Source organism: Mixophyes fleayi, chromosome 4, assembly GCF_038048845.1.
Source record: "Mixophyes fleayi isolate aMixFle1 chromosome 4, aMixFle1.hap1, whole genome shotgun sequence".
Lineage (NCBI taxonomy): Eukaryota > Metazoa > Chordata > Amphibia > Anura > Limnodynastidae > Mixophyes > Mixophyes fleayi.
This window is the reverse complement of record NC_134405.1, coordinates 201,519,170-201,539,732: the sequence shown is the minus strand read 5'-3', so window position 1 is coordinate 201,539,732 and position 20,563 is coordinate 201,519,170. Positions and strand designations below refer to the sequence as shown.

Below are 20,563 nucleotides of genomic sequence, written 5' to 3'. Positions count from 1 at the left end.
TATACTAATAGCAAGCTAGGCTGAAGTTGGACAGTTAAAGGGAATACGCTCTTGAGATAGAACTTATAAAGAATTAATTTAATTTACTCTACTGTTGAAACAATATATTAATTTATTATTTATTTAGAATAATTGTCCTTTGTGACCTGCCTGTCAATCCTCCACCTTCTTTTGCCTCATAATCAATAATCAAAGTAATTCCCTTAAAAGAGTACAGTTCATTTGGGGCTCATTCTGGTTGGCATCTCAGCTCTCTCTGTATTGGGGTCGGTGGCATTCCCTCTCTGAAGATAAGACCAGGGTGGTGACTGCAGACCATTAGCCAACTAGAACTTGGAGACATAATTTAAGTCTTGAATGAACTCTGTAGAGCGTGGCAGTTGGGTAGAGAAGCCTAGATCAGCTAAGAAGATGATTAGAGAATTCCATAAGTTTGCCTATAGAAGTGAGCAGGGAATGTTTAAGATTTTTCCGCTAGCACCCAAATTTTCACTGTATTAGAGAGGGGATCTGCAAAGTGAGTGCAGCCCAAAAAAAAAATCATATAATTAGGAAACGGAGCAGGTAATGAGTGAGTGTGAGATCATGGGCAGAGCAGAGTGGTTGAGATGGGATATATTTTGAAACAAGGAAAGAAATGTGCAGTTATATTGATGGTATTGTATGTTAGTAGAAGTATTATATGTTGTATTCAGTAAAATATAGGAAGTAAGAACTGACAGAGCAGAGCTGTATTAAAAGAATGTTGTTTAGTGAATACGTTCAAGTAGATTTTTGTGACGAATGCCTGGTTAGGGGAAGACCAGTAAGAAGGGAATTGCGATAGTCAATGCAAGAGCTTCTGGATGTCACGACAATACCAGTTGAGATAATGAGACCCCTAGAACTGCTTCACAAGGCCTCCATCTATTATATCCCCCTTTGTTGTTATATGCGATATGGTTGTGAATACTTGATTGCCCCCAGGATTTGACTCGTAGTAGTATGGGGCTTATTATCTCTGGGTATTTTTTGGGGAAAAATGGTCAGCACACAGTTGGAGGCAATTTAAAAACCAGATCAGATACCTGATTGAATGGTATTTTTTAGAAGCGAAAGCAAAGTCCAATAGACTATCTAAGGTCAGGGGCAGGCAGCATACAGAAGCAGAGTCCATTAAACAATCTGAGGTCAGATACAGAAGAGAGAAGCCATGTCCACATACTAAGCACAGGTTAAGCACACTGAGTCAGAACAAATTATCACCAGCACAGGTGTACAGGAGAGGAAGCCTAATACATAGTTGATGAGGTTGAAAAAAGGACACCAGTCCATCAAGTTCAACCTATTTTGGATCTCCTGCGATCCCTCACTTATATTTGAAATTGATCCAGAGTAAGCAACCGTCAATCTGTTTCAATTGTGAAAATCCCCCCAGACAAAATATTGCAGTCCTATTTTTACCCTATATCCGCTACTATCCTTCATTTTAATTAACGGTCGTATCCCTGGATAAATTTTTCCGCTAAAAATTTGTCTAACCCTTTCTTAAACATATCTATTGAATCTGCCATAACAACCTTCCCTGGCAGTGAATTCAATATCTTGAGTGCCCTTACTGTAAAGAACTCCTTCCATTGCTGGTTATGAAATTTCCTCTCCTCTAACCCTAGGGGGTGACCGCGTGTCCTGTGTATAATAAAGCCTGCAGAGACAATGAGGTGATGTCTGGAAGTCTCCTGAACATAACTCACATAAGAAAGTTGACTCTTAACCTAAGAATCAGCAGCACCTTTGAATAGAACTGTTGTTAAAAGACCGGAAGCATAAACATCCACTTCAGCGACACTGGCTGCAGTTACTTAGCAACTAGTACTGCAAGTCGGAAGAGCGGTGACGTCTGACTAAAAGACGCTCGCCATGAGCACGGAAGAGTCCACCGATGATCATAATAATGGGTGCATGCATTCATTTTTAGCAGTGTTTTGTGTGAGATATGTGTGTATACTGGAAATGTTTCTCAGACGTATATAACAGGATTTGGTTAGCTTTGACTACCTTAGTCAGTGCAGTCTCTGTGGCGAGTTAGGAACAAAAGTGTGATTGAAGATGGTCCATCAATTGTGTGGGCAAAAGAAGAGTGTAGGGACAGTACAGAAGCAGCAAATTTGCAGTCACCTAGTTAACATAAATCCTCTATACAGATTGGCAGACTTGGATAAATCGACAAAGCCAATGATGTTACAGCAAGCACACCTAACATGCTATGCTTTGCCATTTCTGTTTTTATTAAATATAAGCACAGTTTTAACATGATTTAACAGCTGCTGGGATGTGGATTTAGCTATTATATTTTAACAAAATGAATTTGAACGTTATGGTACCAGTGTATCAGTGCAATTACAGGTGTCTGGTAGCAGTAAATAAGCAGCAAGTCATCATAGTACACTAAGCTTGCGAGCAGAGACCTGACCTCTTTGTCTGTTTGGTAATACCCAGTCTTGTTTTATTACTATGTGTGCTCCAAATTATAAAGCAGTGCAGAGTATGTTGAAGCTATTTTCTAATAAACATGGCATCCTAACTATAATTATATGTATATCCTTCTTCTGCACAACCAAACCAACTTGGATTTAAAATCCATAGCAGGCCATTTATGACAGTTGGGCAAAGTGAAAGAATATACCTCTATTCTTGCGCTAGTGAACTTGCTTTTTTTTTTTTTTTTTACATTAATCGTTTTTATTGAGATTTTTTAGGTTAACGGGGGATACAAAAAGAAAGAAGGGGAAAAGGGTGGGGGGGGGAGATATGTACACACCAAGAACTTGCTTTTTTATTTTACACAAACCTTTATACACATCGTTGAGCTGTTTAACTGCCCTTGGTCACTGAATAAATTTGCCAGCCCCTTGTGTCATGAATGTGTGTAACACCTGGGTGAACACTTGAATTAGGTGCAAAATCGTATTTTATGGCACCAGTCTAGCTGTATACTGTGTGCTTCTGCAAAGCCAACATCTTTGTGCATAAAGTCGCCATCATAAATGGCCCCAATGGTAACTTAATTGTCACTTACCAAATGCATCAGTGATCTCTAAGAATTCTGGAGCATGGTCGTTGAGATCTAATATCACCACACGCTGGGACACTAATTACAGACACAGAAAAGTAATACATATATTAAGGTGTTTAATACATTGATGTGTTTCTAATCTGTGACAGAGACGGAATGAAAGACTTGATGATGGAGAAGTTTCTATGAAAAGAGAAAAAATTCTAACATCTCTATTTTATGAATCTGTGCTTGTTGCTCACTAGGGGCCTGATTCATTAAGGATCTTAACTTAAGAAACTTCTTATTTAAGTCTCCTGGACAAAACCATGTTACAATGCAAGCACACAAATATCAACTTTAAATTTCAGTGTACAAATAAGCTATCAAGTATTTGTGTGCTACATGAAAAAACAGTCAGTATTTAACCTATGTGCAAAACAGAACACTAATTTGCACCCTTTGCATTGTAACATGGGGCCTGATTCATTAAGGAACTTAACTTGAGAAACTTCTTATTTCAGTCTTCTGGACAAAACCATGTTACAATGCAAGGGGTGCAAATTAGGATTTTTTTTTGCACATAAGTTAAATACCGACTGTTTTTTCATGTAGCACACAAATACTTGATAGCTTATTTTTACACTGAAAATTAAAGTTGATATTTGTGTGCTACATGAAAAAACAGTCAGTATTTAACTTATGTGCAAAACAAAATCCTAATTTGCACCCCTTTCATTGAAACATAGTTTTGTCCAGGAGACTGAAATAAGAAGTTTCTCAAGTTAAGATCCTTAATGAATCAGGTCCTATATAACCTTCTCCATATCTTATATTCAGAAAGCTGAGTCATGTAGCTTTTCTAAAGGATATCTCCACCAATAGTAAACTGCAGGTTTCTGCTTATGTGCATAGGTGTATGTTTTATTGTGAATGTGAAGGTTCAAAGTAATTTTATGACAAGGTCTAAATAGATTAACATTTTTAAGCAGAATTTCAAGAATTATAAACAGAGATTGAGAGTTAGTGATACCATTCATGCTGTATCTGTTCCCAAGAAATGTCAGCTTGTCCTCTACACGAAGCAACATCACCATCAGATCACAAATCTCAAAGTCAACATCTTCAGTATGATTTACAAACAACTGCCCATCAGGTGCCAGCCACAGCCAATCATAGCAAATGCTGCCCACATCATTCCCATCCTTAAAGCACTGCATAGAGAGTTGCTGGAATTCCAGGTCGTGAATGATGTCAGGATCAGTTGCTGTCAAGGTTACAATCCATTCTGGTCCACCTGTCCTGTTCTCAACAACATAGAGATCTGTCAGAGAAGAAGGGTCTATATATGGTGGCTCATCATTGAGATCTAGCACTTGCACAAAGGCAGTGGCACTTGCAGTGTTACTAACTCCCTGAAGCCCATTGTCCTGGGCTTCTATGATCAGAGTATAACTTTTCTGTATTTCATAATCCAGCTCCACATCAGGATCTAAAGCCAGTACCCCAAGGTATTGACCTAAAGCTTCTTTCTGTCCACGGATAATAAAATTCCCCAGTCCACCTTGAGAAATACGGAAACTAACACGATTGTTTATTTCAGTCTGGTCATGATCACTGACATCAAGACTCCCAACATAGACCCCTGAAAGACAGAATAATAAGAAGACTTTAATGCATTTATCTGTGTTAAACAGAAATTTTAATTACTAGGCAGCAACTGTGGGGGTGAATAATTGTGTCCCTTCAAATGGGAGCTGTTGCACAAATCAGTGTGTTTGTAGATAAATTAAGGCTAGCTGTAGTAATGTGCCTCAAATTGATCTGTATGCCAAAAATTATACTTTGTGTTGCCAGACAAGAAATCTAAAGGAACTAAAAAGAAGGAGTCTGCACAAATGGCAGATCAGCTCAGGAACGTCACCACACTCTTTCCTGCGCTAGTGCAGCCATACGGCACAGGAATCAGCATGGTAACGTTTCTGAGCTGAACTGCAGCTTGCACAGGCTCCTTCAATCTTCACTGAGCAAAGCCTCTCCTGGGGCCTGATTCATTAAGGATCTTAACTTGAGAAACTTCTTATTTCAGTCTCCTGGACAAAACCATGTTACAATGCAAGGGGTGCAAATTAGCATTCTGTTTTGCACATAAGTTAAATACTGACTGTGTTTTCATGTAGCACACATATATCAACTTTAAATTTCAGTGTACAAATAAGCTATCAAGTATTTGTGTACTACATGAAAAAACAGTCAGTATTTAACTTATGTGCAAAACAGAATACTAATTTGCACCCCTTGCATTGTAACATGGTTTTGTCCAGGAGACTACAATAAGAAGTTTCTCAAGTTAAGATCCTTAATGAATCAGGCCCCTGGAGTGGATCTGCAAGCCTTCATTGCCTCTGGTAAGTGTTCTATCATTCTCCCTTCCTCTCCTTATCACCCATTTTCCCCATTCCCTGGAACCTGTTCTCTAATATGTCTGACTTACCATGTGCTCTGTAATCCCTTTCACAACTGTGAAAGTAAAATCTATGTTCCTGGTAATCAGTGTTTCCACTTTCAGGGTTTCCCCCCTGTTTTCTCCACAGTGTTTTTGACTCACCATGGAGGGCATAGTACGCCACCAATGTGAAGTAGCCACACCCTGTGTAGCATGACCATGCCACCTTCTCATTTGCATGCCAGAGCGTGCACTCTATCCAAATTCGTCATTCAAAAATATTGGAAGGTATGCAAATAGGCCCACTAATTTCTAAAATCACCTCTGTCCCTTTAAAAATGATCTGCTGTCCCTACTACCAGTCCCCAAAACCCAGCCCCTCATTGGAGACTGAATAACCCCCTCTGCTCTCTCCTGCCATCTTCATAAGGGACTTCAGAAGTTTGTCCTGCTAGCAGTGTGGTCTGTTTAATGCGGTTGTCAAGTGAGCTGTGTAAAATTGCCAGCTACTTTGCATAACCCAATTGCCAGCAAAGGGGCGTGTAAAAGTTCACTGGACCACTGTTCAATATGTTGTGGGGGCCCACATTGATTTTTGCATGGGCACCATTTTATCTACATTCAGCCCTGGGTTTTACAGGGATGGATACCCTGGGGTAAATGTATTAAGCTGAGAGTTTTCCGGCGGGTTTGAAATGTGGAGATGTTGCCTATAGCAACCAATCAGATTCTAACTTTCATTTTGTAGAATGTACTAAATAAATGATAGCTAGAATCCGATTGGTTTTTCAAACCCGCCGGAAAACTCTCAGCTTGATACATTTACCCCCCTGTCTGAATCACATTATATAATGCAATCGGCCAGGAGACTCAGCAGTAATGGGGTTTCCCTGGCTGGAGAGGGTGTCATATGAGTGAATATGAGCCAATCACGTAATGCTTGCACTCACTCATGTGATGCTCTCTTAAGCCAAGTATGCTCTGCTGCTAAACCTCACATTAAATAATGTAAATTAGTCAGATTATCACTTTAAGAATAAAAAAAATGACTTATTTGTAGATAAGGTAAGGCTGCCATGTTTAAATATATTCAACCCTTAAACCTGATTTTGAGAAATATTTTAATAGTAATATAATTTTCCTTTTACAAATATGGTCATGTTTTGTCATGACACAAATGCATAGGATAATTGCATGACATTTTTAATGTGTTTAGTAATAGTGACAAGACCATTTTTATGGGACACAGCTTATTGTGGTAAAGGGCTTACCTTTTGTACTCTCATTAACAGCAAAATGGTACTCGTGTTGAGAGAAAATTGGCTCATTATCATTTAAATCCTGAAAGCAAGAAAATAAATACAACATATTACTTGTACTTAACTTAACGTTACACCTGTCATACATACGTCAGCTTGCTTCCATCAACAATAGTCTCTCAAAGTGATATGTTTCAACGAGTATCAGTTATTTTTATTTATCCTGAGGTGTCATTTACTCTCAATGTTCATGTGATGCCAATAACGTGTGTTAGAGCTATTACAATAATGGGCTTATCATGAATTCCATGCATGGGTGTTATTATCTACAAGCTCTCAGAGATGTTGGCTATGTATAAGTGTATGTTGTCCTGACCATATGCACAGTGTGTCTGAATACAAATGTAGTCCTTACATAGTGAATACTATAATCCTGACAGTAAATGAGTAACAAAGGGTTTTCATGAAAACTGTCTGAAATGTGGAAAATGGCAGACATATGCTGGATGTCTATGAAGAGAACATTACAGCATTAAATGATACTATAATAATGGTGTGGCTTATGGTTAGTGGTAACCAGTGTTGCATGCAGTTATATTTACTTATAGAAATATTTTACTATTTTTAATTTCTAAGAGACACACCATTCAAATATTATTGGCAAATTAATCTTCTTACTCTCGGAAAATATTACAGCAGTCTTTAGAACAGTTTCTTCCTTATTCCTGGTACAATAGTCAAAATGGCAGCTTCCCATTATTAGAGATGAGCGCACTGGGATTTCCTGAATCCGAGCCCACCCGAACGTTGCCGATCCGAGTCGGATCCGAGACAGATCCGGGTATTGGCGCCAAATGAAAATTTGAAACCGAGGCTCGGAGTCATAATCCCGCTGTCGGATCTCGCGATACTCGGAACCTATAAATTCCCCGCTAGTCGCCGCCATCTTCACTCGGGCATTGATCAGGGTAGAGGGAGGGTGTGTTAAGTGGTCCTCTGTCCTGGTAGATCTCGTGCTGTGCTGTTTAGTTCTGTGCTGTGCTGTTTAGTTCTGTGCTGTGCTGTGCTGTGCTATGTTCTGTTCTGCAGTATCAGTCCAGTGGTGCTGTATGCTGTGCTCTGTCAATTTTGAGTTCAGTGGTGCAGCTGGGTCCTGTGCTGTGTCCTGTTCAGTCCAGTGGTCCTGTGTCCTGTGCTCTGTGCTTCTAAGGGCATAGTTCTTATTTCCCCAAATATTCCCAAGTGTTTAAAAAATCAAAAAAAAGTTATAAAAAAAAATACAAAAAACGAATTAAATTTTTTTTTAATTACAACAAAATTTGCAAAACCAATCCTGTAGTATAAGCCCATTGGTACTGCAATATTACCAAGTTCACACATTCAGCAGTAAAAGTCGAGTGGTACTGCAATATTACAAAGTTCACACATTCAGCAGTATCAGTCCAGTGGTGCTGTGTCCTGTGCTCTGTCAATTTTGAGTTCAGTGGTGCTGCTGGGTCCTGTGCTGTGTCCTGTTCAGTCCAGTGGTGCTGTGTCCTGTGCTCTGTGCTTCTAAGGGCATAGTTATTTCCCCATTATTCCCAAGTGTTTAAATTTTTTTTAAAAAAGTTATAAAAAAAATACAAAAAAATAATTTTAAAAAAAATTAATTACAACAAAATTTGCAAAACCAATCCTGCAGTATAAGCCCATTGGTACTGCAATATTACCAAGTTCACTGATTCAGCAGTATAAGTCCAGTGGTACTGCTATTACATAGTTCAATGATTCAGCAGTATAAGTCCAGTGGTACTGCTATTACAAAGTTCACAGATTCAGCAGTATAAGTCCAGTGGTACTGATATATTACAAAGTTCACTGATTCAGCAGTATAAGTCCAGTGGTACTGCTATTACAAAGTTCACTGATTCAGCAGTATAAGTCCAGTGGTACTGATATATTACAAAGTTCACTGATTCAGCAGTATAAGTCCAGTGGTACTGCTATTACAAAGTTCACTGATTCAGCAGTATTAGTCCAGTGGTACTGCTATTACAAAGTCCACTGATTCAGCAGTATAAGTCCAGTGGTACTGATATATTACAAAGTTCACTGATTCAGCAGAATAAGTCCAGTGGTACTGCTATTACAAAGTTCACTGATTCAGCAGTATAAGTCCAGTGCTACTCTCCTGTGCCGCATATAATTTTAAAAGGCTTTGCCGAGTGTGTGTGGCTTAGGGGTACGCTCTCTTGTGCTACATATAATGGAAATCCAAAATTTGTAAAGTAGGGAAAGATCAATACCCACTTCCTCCTAATGCTGAAGCTGCTGCCACTAGTCATGACATAGACGATGAAATGCCATCAACGTCGTCTGGCAAGCCCGATGCCCAATCTCCTAGTACAGGGCATGTAAAATCCAAAAAGCCCAAGTTCTCAAAAAATAGCAAAAAGAGAAACTTAAAATCATCTGAGGAGAAACGTAAAGTTGGCAATATGCCATTTACGACACGTAGTGGCAAGGAACGGCTTAGGCCCTGGCCCGTGTTCATGACTAGTGGTCCAGCTTCACCCAAGGATCTAAGCCCTCCTCCTCCACCCCCTACAAAAAATTTAAGAGAGTTATGCTGTCGGCAACAACAACAAAACAGCAAAGAACTCTGCCTTCTAAACAGATGACATCACAAATCCCCAAGGCGAGTCCAAGGGTGTTGTTGGTTGTGAACCCTGACCTTCCCATCACTGTACGGGAAGAGGTGACTCCATCCAGCATTTGCAGCATGCCCTCTGCATATGCTGGAAGGATCACCCACAGTCCAATTACAGATTTGGCTAATGAAGGTGTGAATGTTGTACACCGGGAGGAGGATATTGATGTAGCTGGCGCTCAGGAGGATGTTGATGATTATGATGCAGACAGATACCAAATTGCCTTTCTCAATTTCTATTTATACTCTAGATTATATAACGGCTGAATAGTTTTCTATTTTACTCCTAGTGGAGAGGGGATCTGATGCAGACAGATACCAAACTGCCTTTGTCCATTTCTTTGTATATTTGAATTTCTAGTTCTACAGTCTATGCAGGCTGCTTTTTTTATCTTCAAAGTATTTACAAGCCTTGCAATCTAAATTAACTAGAGGTAGTGACGTGCTAGAACTCCAAAAGGCAGTTTGGAAGCCCCTGTACTAACTGGCTCTATTTTACCTAAGTTGTTCCCCCTTCAGTGTGTACTCGGAAAGAGTTTTTAGTGCAGCGGGGAACCTGGTCTGTGAGCAGCGAAGGAGGTTGCTTCCTCACAACGTTGAAAAAATGATGTTTATAAAAATGAATAATCAATTCCTCAATGAAGTACAGCACTGCCCTCCAGACAGTACAGAGGGACCTGTGGTTGAGGAGTCCAGCATGGACGAGTTTATAATGTGTGAGGAGGAGGAAGTACACACTGTAGGGGGAGAGGAATCAGAGGTTGAGGATGAGGACGACATCTTTCCTCAGTAGAGCCTGTTTAGTTTGTACAGGGAGAGATGAATTGTTTTTTTGGTGTGGGGGCCCAAACAAACCAATCATTTCAGCCACAGTTGTTTGGTAGGCCGTGTCGCTGAAATGATTGGTTTGTTAAAGTGTGCATGTCCTATTTCAACTAGGGATGTGCACCGGCCACTTTTGAGGTCTCGTGTTTTGTGTTTTGGATCCGGATTTTCGCGATGTTTTGGGTTCGGATTTGTTTTGCAAAACATCTGCCGAAAGGTTTTGGTTCGGACTTCGGATTTAAGGTTTTGGATTCGGATTTTTTTTTAAAAAAAACTAAAAAGTGTAAAAATCAAGTTTTTTGGCTTATTTTGACTCTTACGCTATTATTAACCTCAATAACATTCAATAACAATCATTTCCACTAATTTAAAGGCTATGCTGAACACCTAACACCTCACAATATTTTTTTTTTTTTAGTACAAAACGTTGCAACGAGGTATCTTTCTGGACTGCGTAGAGGAGTGTTCCCCACAATATAATTAAAAACCCATCAACTGGTCTGAATTACACCCAAAAATAGTATCTGGACTGCGTAGAGTAGTGGGCACTGGGCACCACAATAAAAGATATATAGAAAACCTTCAACAGGTCTGAATTACACCCAAAAATAGTATCTGGACTGCGTAGAGTAGTGGGCACTGGGCACCACAATAAAAAATATATAGAAAACCTTCAACAGGTCTGAATTACACCCAAAAATAGTATCTGGACTGCGTAGAGGACTGGCCACTGGCCACCACAATATAATATATAGAAAACCTTCAACAGGTCTGCATTAAACCCAAAAATAGTATCTGGACTGCGTAGAGTAGTGGGCACTGGGCACCACAATAAAATATATAGAAAACCTTCAACAGGTCTGCATTACACTGCACATACGGCTGCTCCTCCATCCTCTCCATCATATACATGTTGGAGTTTCAGCGTATCAAAACCTCTTGTTTTTGATAATGACAGTGCATTTTGAATATTTTTCGATTTGCCACACAACACTGAATGTACTTTATCTATGATACGCATCTATCTTTCTTGACTGCGTAGTGTGGTGGCCCCGGTACACAATTTGGTACCGAGGCCACAATATAATTAAAAAACCCTCCACGGGTCAGAATTCCACCAAAAAAGGGTATGGACTGCGTAGTGTGGTGTGCCCGGAACACATTTTTTTACAGCACCAACAATATAATTAAAAAATTGGGCATCAACTGTCACCGTTGTTTAATATCTGATACACCTAAATATGGACTGCAAAGTGGAGTGGCCCCGGTAGTAAATTTGGTGCCGGGGCCACAATACCTCCTCCAACTTCCAAGTGTAGTGTTTATAAAGACAGACAGCGTCGAAGTGTTATTTGTTGACTTTCTTAACCCTAAAATTGTCCCTATTGCAAATATTCGTGCAATGGAGAGTTACTTTTTCATTGAAAGACTCAAGCTTTCAAGTGTAGTGTTTATAAAATATAAACAACAATACAGTAGTTCTAGAGCACGTCAATCCCTCTTGTTTTAAATTATGACAGGGCATTTTACTTTTGGTTTAATTTCTTGAATTTATTTAAATTTGGTTTTACTTTTTGAACATGGCAAACGACTGTTGATTGGTCATATAATGCAAAAAAAAAAGTTCCAAGATGGAATTGTCCTTGGGCCCTCCCACCCACCCTTATGTTGTTGAAATAGGACATGCACACTTTAACAAACCAATCATTTCAGCGACAGGGCCTACCAAACAATTTTGGCTGAAATGATTGGTTTGTTTGGGCCCCCACACCAATAAAACAATTCATCACTCCCTGTACAAACTAAACAGGCTCTACTGAGGAAAGATGTCGTCCTCATCCTCAACCTCTGATTCCTCTCCCCCTACAGTGTGTACTTCCTCCTCCTCACACATTATCAATTCGTCCCCGCTGGACTCCACAACCACAGGTCCCTCTGTACTGTCTGGAGGGCAGTGCTGTACTTCATTGAGGAATTGATTATTCATTTTTATAAACATAATTTTTTCAACGTTGTGAGGAAGCAACCTCCTTCGCCGCTCACTGACCAGGTTCCCCGCTGCACTAAAAACTCTCTCCGAGTACACACTGGAGGGGGGACAACTCAGTTAAAAAATAGAGCCAGTTTGTACAGGGGCTTCCAAACTGCCTTTTGGAGTTCTACCACGTCACTACCTCTAGTTAATTTAGATTGCAAGGCTTGTAAATATAAATACTTTGAAGGTAAAAAAAGCAGGCTGCACAGACTGTGGAGCTAGAAAGTGTAATTAAATGGACCACGTTACTTTGGTGCCTATCTATGTCCCCCCCTCCCGCCCTACACTTGTAGTTGAATATAAATAAAGCAGCCTGCATAGACTGTAGAACTAGAAATTCAAATATACAAAGAAATGGACAAAGGCAGTTTGGTATCTGTCTGCATCAGATCCCCTCTCCACTAGGAGTAAAACAGAAAGCTATTCAGCCGTTATATAATCGAGAATATAAATAGAAATTGAGAAAGGCAATTTGGTATCTGTCTGCATCATAATCATCAACATCCTCCTCAGCGCCAGCTACATTAATATCCTCCTCCCGGTGTACAACATTCACACCTTCATTAGCCAAATCTGTACCTGGACTGTGGGTGATCCTTCCAGCATATGCAGAGGGCGTGCTGCAAATGCTGGATGGAGTCACCTCTTCCCGTACAGTGATGGGAAGGTCAGGGTTCACAACCAACAACACCCTTGGACTCGCCTTGGGGATTTGTGATGTCATCTGTTTAGAAGGCAGAGTTCTTTGCTGTTTTGTTGTTGTTGCCGACAGCATAACGCTCTTAAATTTTTTGTAGGGGGTGGAGGAGGAGGGCTTAGATCCTTGGGTGAAGCTGGACCACTAGTCATGAACACGGGCCAGGGCCTAAGCCGTTCCTTGCCACTACGTGTCGTAAATGGCATATTGCCAACTTTACGTTTCTCCTCAGATGATTTTAAGTTTCTCTTTTTGCTATTTTTTGAGAACTTGGGCTTTTTGGATTTTACATGCCCTGTACTAGGAGATTGGGCATCGGGCTTGCCAGACGACGTTGATGGCATTTCATCGTCTATGTCATGACTAGTGGCAGCAGCTTCAGCATTAGGAGGAAGTGGGTATTGATCTTTCCCTACTTTATCCTCCAAATTTTGGTTTTCCATTATATGTAGCACAAGAGAGCGTACCCCTAAGCCACACACACTCGGCAAAGCCTTTAAAAATTATATGCGGCACAGGAGAGTAGCACTGGACTTATACTGCTGAATGTGTGAACTTGGTAATATTGCAGTACCAATGGGCTTATACTGCAGGATTGGTTTTGCAAATTTTGTTGTAATTAATTTTTTTAAAAAAATTTTTTTTGTATTTTTTTTTATAACTTTTTTTTAATTTTTTAAACACTTGGGAATAATGGGGAAATAACTATGCCCTTAGAAGCACAGAGCACAGGACACAGCACCACTGGACTGAACAGGACACAGCACAGGACCCAGCAGCACTACTGAACTCAGCAGGACAGAGCACAGGACACAGCACCACTGGACTGATACTGCAGAATGTGTGAACTTTGTAATATTGCAGTACCACTGGACTTTTACTGCTGAATGTGTGAACTTGGTAATATTGCAGTACCAATGGGCTTAGCCTTATACTGCAGGATTGGTTGTGCAAATTTTGTTGTAATTAAAAAAAAATGTAATTAGTATTTTGTATTTTTTTAAATAACTTTTTTTTAGTCTTTTAAACACTTGGGAATATTGGGGAAATAACTATGCCCTTAGAAGCACAGAGCACAGGACACAGCACCACTGGACTGAACAGGACACAGCACAGGACCCAGCAGCACCACTGAACTCAGAAGGACAGAGCACAGGACACAGCACCACTGGACTGAGCACAGCACAGCACAGCACAGAACTGAACAGCACGAGATATAGCAGGACAGAGGACCACCTAACACACCCTCCCTCTACCCTGATCAATGCCCGAGTGAAGATGGCGGCGACTAGCGGGGAATTGATAGGATCCGAGTTTTGCGAGATCCAACAACGGGATTATGAGTCATAGCCTCGGTTTCAGATTTGAATTTGGCGCCAATACCCGGATCTGTCTCGGATCCGACTCGGATCGGCGACGTTCGGGTGGGCTCGGATTTCAGAAATCCGAGTGCGCTCATCTCTAATTTCAACAACATTAGGGTGGGTGGGAGGACCCAAGGACAATTCCATCTTGCAACTAATTTTTTGGCATTATGTGACCATTCAACAGTCGTTTGCTATGTTCAAAAAGAAAATGTCAACAAATTCAAAAAATGTAATCAAGAGTTAAATGCCCTGTCATTATTTAAAACAAGAGGGTTTGACGTGCTAGAATTAGTGTAGTGTTAATATGTTATAAACACTACACTTGGAACTTGGAGGAGGTATTGTGGCCCCGGTATCAAATTTAGTACCGAGGCCACCCCACTACGCAGTCCAGATACTTGTTTGGTGGAATTCTGACCAGTTGAGGGTGTAACTATTTATTATATTGTGGCCCCGGTATCAAATTTAGTCCCGGGGCCACCCCACTACGCAGTCCAGATACTTCTTTGGTGGAATTCTGACCAGTTGAGGGTGTAACTATTTATTATATTGTGGCCCCGGTATCAAATTTAGTCCCGGGGCCACCCCACTACGCAGTCCAGATACTTCTTTGGTGGAATTCTGACCAGTTGAGGGTGTAACTATTTATTATATTGTGGCCCCGGTATCAAATTTAGTACCGGGGCCACCCCACTACGCAGTCCAGATACTTGTTTGGTGGAATTCTGACCAGTTGAGGGTGTAACTATTTATTATATTGTGGGCCCGGTATCAAATTTAGTACCGGGGCCACCCCACTACGCAGTCCAGATACTTCTTTGGTGGAATTCTGACCAGTTGAGGGTGTAACTATTTATTATATTGTGGCCCCGGTATCAAATTTAGTACCGGGGCCACCCCACTACGCAGTCCAGATACTTGTTTGGTGGAATTCTGACCAGTTGAGGGTGTAACTATTTATTATATTGTGGCCCCGGTATCAAATTTAGTACCGGGGCCACCCCACTACGCAGTCCAGATACTTGTTTGGTGGAATTCTGACCAGTTGAGGGTGTAACTATTTATTATATTGTGGCCCCGGTATCAAATTTAGTACCGGGGCCACCCCACTACGCAGTCCAGATACTTGTTTGGTGGAATTCTGACCAGTTGAGGGTGTAACTATTTATTATATTGTGGCCCTGGTATCAAATTTAGTACCGGGGCCACCCCACTACGCAGTCCAGATACTTGTTTGGTGGAATTCTGACCAGTTGAGGGTGTAACTATTTATTATATTGTGGCCCCGGTATCAAATTTAGTACCGGGGCCACCCCACTACGCAGTCCAGATACTTCTTTGGTGGAATTCTGACCAGTTGAGGGTGTAACTATTTATTATATTGTGGCCCCGGTATCAAATTTAGTACCGGGGCAACCCCACTATGCAGTCCAGATACTTGTTTGGTGGAATTCTGACCAGTTGAGGGTGTATTTATTATATTGTGGCCCCGGTATCAAATTTAGTACCGGGGCCACCCCACTACGCAGTCCAGAATTTTTTTGGGGGGAATTCAGAGCCGTGGAGGGTTTTTTATTAATTATATTGTGGTGACCACTCCTCTACGCAGTCCAGGTACATTTTTTGGTGCGATTAAGACCAGTTGATGGTTTTCTTATTATATTGTGGTGACCCACTCCTCTACGCAGTCCAGGTACATTATTCGGTGCGATTCAGACCAGTTGATGGTTTTCTTATTATATTGTGGTGACCACTCCTCTACGCAGTCCAGATACATTTATTAGTGAGATTCATACAAGTTCAGGGTATTTAATTTATATTGTGGTGACCACTCCTCTACGCAGTCCAGGTACATTTTTTGGTGCGATTAAGACCAGTTGATGGTTTTCTTATTATATTGTGGTGACCCACTCCTCTACGCAGTCCAGGTACATTAATCGGTGCGATTCAGACCAGTTGATGGTTTTCTTATTATATTGTGGTGACCACTCCTCTACGCAGTCCAGGTACTTTTTTTGGTGCGATTCATACCAGTCTATGTTTTTTTTATTATATTGTGGTGACCACTCCTCTACGCAGTCCAGATACATTTATTGGTGCGAATCAGACCAGTTGATGGTTTTCTTATTATATTGTGGTGACCACTCCACTACGCAGTCCAGATACATTTATTGGTGCCAATCATACAAGTTCAGGGTTTTTAATTTATATTGTGGTGACCACTCCTCTACGCAGTCCAGGTACATTATTCGGTCCGATTCAGACCATTTGATGGTTTTCTTATTATATATATTGTGGTGACCACTCCTCTACGCAGTCCAGGTACATTTTTTAGTGCGATTCAGACCAGTCGAGGGTTTTTAAATTATATTGTGGTGACCACTCCTCTACGCAGTCCAGATACAATTTTTGGTGTAATTAAGACCAGTTGATGGTTTTCTTATTATATTGTGGTGACCACTCCTCTACGCAGTCCAGGTACAATTTTTGGTGTAATTAAGACCAGTTGATGGTTTTCTTATTATATTGTGGGGACCACTCCACTACGCAGTCCAGAAAGATACCTCGTTGCAATGTTTTGGACTAATAACTATATTGTGAGGTGTTCAGAATACACTGTAAATTTGTGGAAATGCTTGTTATTGAATGTTATTGAGGTTAATAATAGCGTAGGAGTGAAAATAAGCCCAAACACTTGATTTTTGAAGTTTTTATGCTTTTTTCAAAAAAAATCCGAATCCAAAACCTTAAATCCGAGCCAAAACCTTTCGGCAGGTGTTTTGCGAAACAAATCCGAACCCAAAACATCACGAAAATCCAAATCCAAAACACAAAACACGAGACACCAAAAGTCGCCGGTGCACATCCTTACCCATTATGTAAGGATTCAAATAGAAGCTGAGAATGCATGTTCTTTGGGCGTAACATACTAAATGTAAAGCATGCATGTTATACTAATCATATAAGACGGGACAAAGGAATATTAAATAGAATATCTATCTATAAGAAGATATAGAACTGGATGGACTTTATTTTATCAGTGGGATTCCAGCAGTTAGAACATGTGCAATATTTCTACTTTACTGTTCTACTTGTTGTCAGTGACTTATTCATGATAGGAGAGAAATGTATACTTTGTAAACACAGTATATTCAGATCCAACCTAAGCTTACCTCAACGTTGATGGTTACATTAACTGTAGAGGATAGTGAAGGGACTCCCAGGTCATATAATCTCGTGGTCAGCACAATGCGCCCATTCAGTGTTATATCAATGGCTTCTCGATCCAAAGGATCCAGGCTTGTGATAAGCCCAGTGGTGACATTAATGCTGAAATTTCCATTGAAATCCCTTGGTAGTAACTCAAACTCAATCACACTGTTATTAGTGCCTGGTTCATCATTGTCAAAAGCCTGTGAAGAAGAAAAGTAAGGGATCCATGTCAGCAGGTAACAGGAAGTACAAATGACTTCAAAGTGTCAGCAACTGGTCAGTTACCCTGATTTCTCACCTGAAGAGGAATGTAGACATCATCAGTGTTTTCATTGACAAATATATTATATGTTCCTATTGCCTCTGGAGGCCAATCATTAATATCCAACAGAATGATCTCAAGAAGAGTAGTCCCAGTCGCATTCATTCCATCCTGTGCTCGCAGAGTTGCATAATATGAAGAGCGGCGTTCTCGATCCAGTAGCTCCCCATTGACCACTGTGATTTCCCCAGTTGAAGGATGTACTTGAAAAGAGTCTTGTCTGTAAACATAAAAACCCTTTTTGCTATATATTTTACTTAATTAGCTAACTTCATTGTCTTTCTAATTTATCAAACTTGGGGAAATATAGGTAAGAATAACAGTATCATTATAAATGGCCAAAGTATACAGAATTGCAACTGATGCAATTCTAAATGTTATCATTATCAAAGTATCTTATTTTATGATAAAAATAAATGAACCTCCATTTCTTATTGCTTGTTTCTGTGGATCTTGGTTGCGACCTTCTTAAATGCAGTATGGGCAGAAACACAAACTAAATTAGCAAATTATCACCTACTGGCTGTTAGAAAGTACTGTTAATTGAAGTGCTTAAAATAAATGGTCTTTTTTATCTCCCATAAGGCTGTGAAACTCATGTTTGGTTCTTCCTCACATCAAAATATACAAGTCTTGTTGTTCTTCATATTGAGGGTGAAGTGCTATGTTTTGAAGGCTGGTGAAATATTATGCGATTTAAAAGTCATGCCACTATTTATTGCAGTTCATAATTTTTAACTGTGCACAGTATTCCACACATTGTATGACAGCCTAGTCAAGCATACAATTGAAGACTAAGTGAATTGACTTGGAATGACCATTTCCACTTATATATTTTAAGCACTATGGAAATGCACTATTGATATGCAGTTATATCAATCTGAACTTGGAACCTTAGCAAATAAACTCCAAATAACTGCACTAAATCATAGTTGCCAAACTTGTTTCCGGGAGAGGGGGCGAGACTGGAGGGCAAACGTAATTTGCGTCGCGGGGGGGGGGGGGGGGGTGGGGGCAAAATGACGCGATTGGCCTCGTCCCACCCCCTCCCGACCTCCAAAATGGCGTGATTCACCGAGAATCGCGTCAAAAATCCGGGATGCGGGAGAAATGCCATCTCACCCGGGAGCCCGGGTGAGATGGGGGGACAAGGTAAGTGTCTATATACTGTATTTTATTAAAATAACTTTTAATACCCTCATGGGTCACTGCATACACTTACATGGATTCTGGCAATAAAGAATAGGTAATTTTTCCATAATCTTCAGAGTCAGGGTCAGTTGCCTGAAACACAAAAACACATTGGTGGAGCGGTTATTTACTATCATGGTAAATCATAGTGACCAGATATTTCATACTTCTAACTTGTACCGAACCAAAGCTTCCTACTGATTGGTTGTTCATTGTCAACACTCTACTCTCTATTATGTGTTTCTATATTAGAATTTTGAACAGGTATACAGCATGTATAGAGATGTACACAAATTACATCAATAACTGTGCACAAATACACATGAAGAAAAAATAAAAAGAGAGTACAATATAACCACTATCAAAATTGTATATGCTAGTAAAATAGGGCACAAAGTAAAACATAATTCCAATGCTTTTGGTAGTATTTCATGAATGATATGTAGCAAAAAAAGTTAAATATATATGATTTTATACACAGCAAAACATTGATTGAAACATGTGGCTATAACAGTTAACTCTTTATACATCAGTGCCTTGTCATGTTGAGACATCATACACGCTGCATGTACTTAAAATAAACAGAAAAGTAAAACTTCTTACAAAATGTAATTGAAAAGTAAAGTATTGTACCACTAAATAAGCATGGAAAGTTGTTGGTGCAATAGAAGGCACAGAAATGTGTCTGTTCTCCAATACTAGTGTTATTTGTAGTCTTAGATTAAGCTTTATTATGTTGTTTTATTGTAACAAATTAACTATTCCAAATTAACATTGTATATGACAATGAGCTGTACTCAAGGAGGTATTGGAGCATTGAATACTACATTTATATGACCCTTTAACTTGCGTTTCCTTCAACAATAAATTGAATGAGATGTTTCAAAAAAGGTATGAAGTGCAAATATTGCCACTCTTATTTCTGTTGTGTCTCTTTCTGTGGTAATCTAAACCACAGCAATTCAATGAGCGCTGAAACTGTACTAAGAAAAGTACAGCCAAAACCAACCAACATACCCATTACACAAATGCATAAGGGAACTGCTAATACAAGAGATGCACGTAGACACAGAGAAAGAATTGGCATATTGATATATAAAGCATGAAGTAGGAGCCAAATAATTCCATGCTCCACACAAACCAATTTCAATCCACCAGTCAGACACAATCCACCTAGCCATATGTATGACAACAAGATGATAGGGAGGACCCTACTGCTTATGGTCAAGACCCCTTATATTTAACCTCAAAACGTTTATTATTGCTGCTGCTATAATAAGTAAACCACTGCTATTTTTTTCACTTAAACAAACCAAAATAACAATTGGCTGGAAAAAGTTTTTTAACATTTATTTTTCATGTCAGGTCTGGATTAAGTTGCATATCTGATGTAAGGCTAACTACCCATTGAAGTTCTGACGTGTGTTTTAACACAACTGCAATGCAAGTAAACGTCTGGAAAAATAAAACCCATCCAGTTTTAGC

The 20,563-nt window shown here is 39.9% G+C and overlaps 1 protein-coding gene across 1 annotated transcript in view; it reads right to left on the bottom strand.

Moving 5' to 3' along the window:
- The window catches only part of CDHR2 (cadherin related family member 2), a 185,834-nt gene that overhangs the window by 29,537 nt on the left and 135,734 nt on the right, over positions 1-20,563 (bottom strand). Inside the window, exons 15-20 of the mRNA XM_075209134.1 lie at positions 19,110-19,171; positions 17,864-18,107; positions 17,526-17,765; positions 6,752-6,821; positions 4,068-4,679; positions 3,059-3,130 (exon numbers count right to left, since the gene is read on the bottom strand). Coding sequence (XP_075065235.1) covers positions 3,059-3,130; positions 4,068-4,679; positions 6,752-6,821; positions 17,526-17,765; positions 17,864-18,107; positions 19,110-19,171 — 1,300 coding nt within the window. The remainder of the gene's footprint in view (positions 1-3,058; positions 3,131-4,067; positions 4,680-6,751; positions 6,822-17,525; positions 17,766-17,863; positions 18,108-19,109; positions 19,172-20,563) is intronic.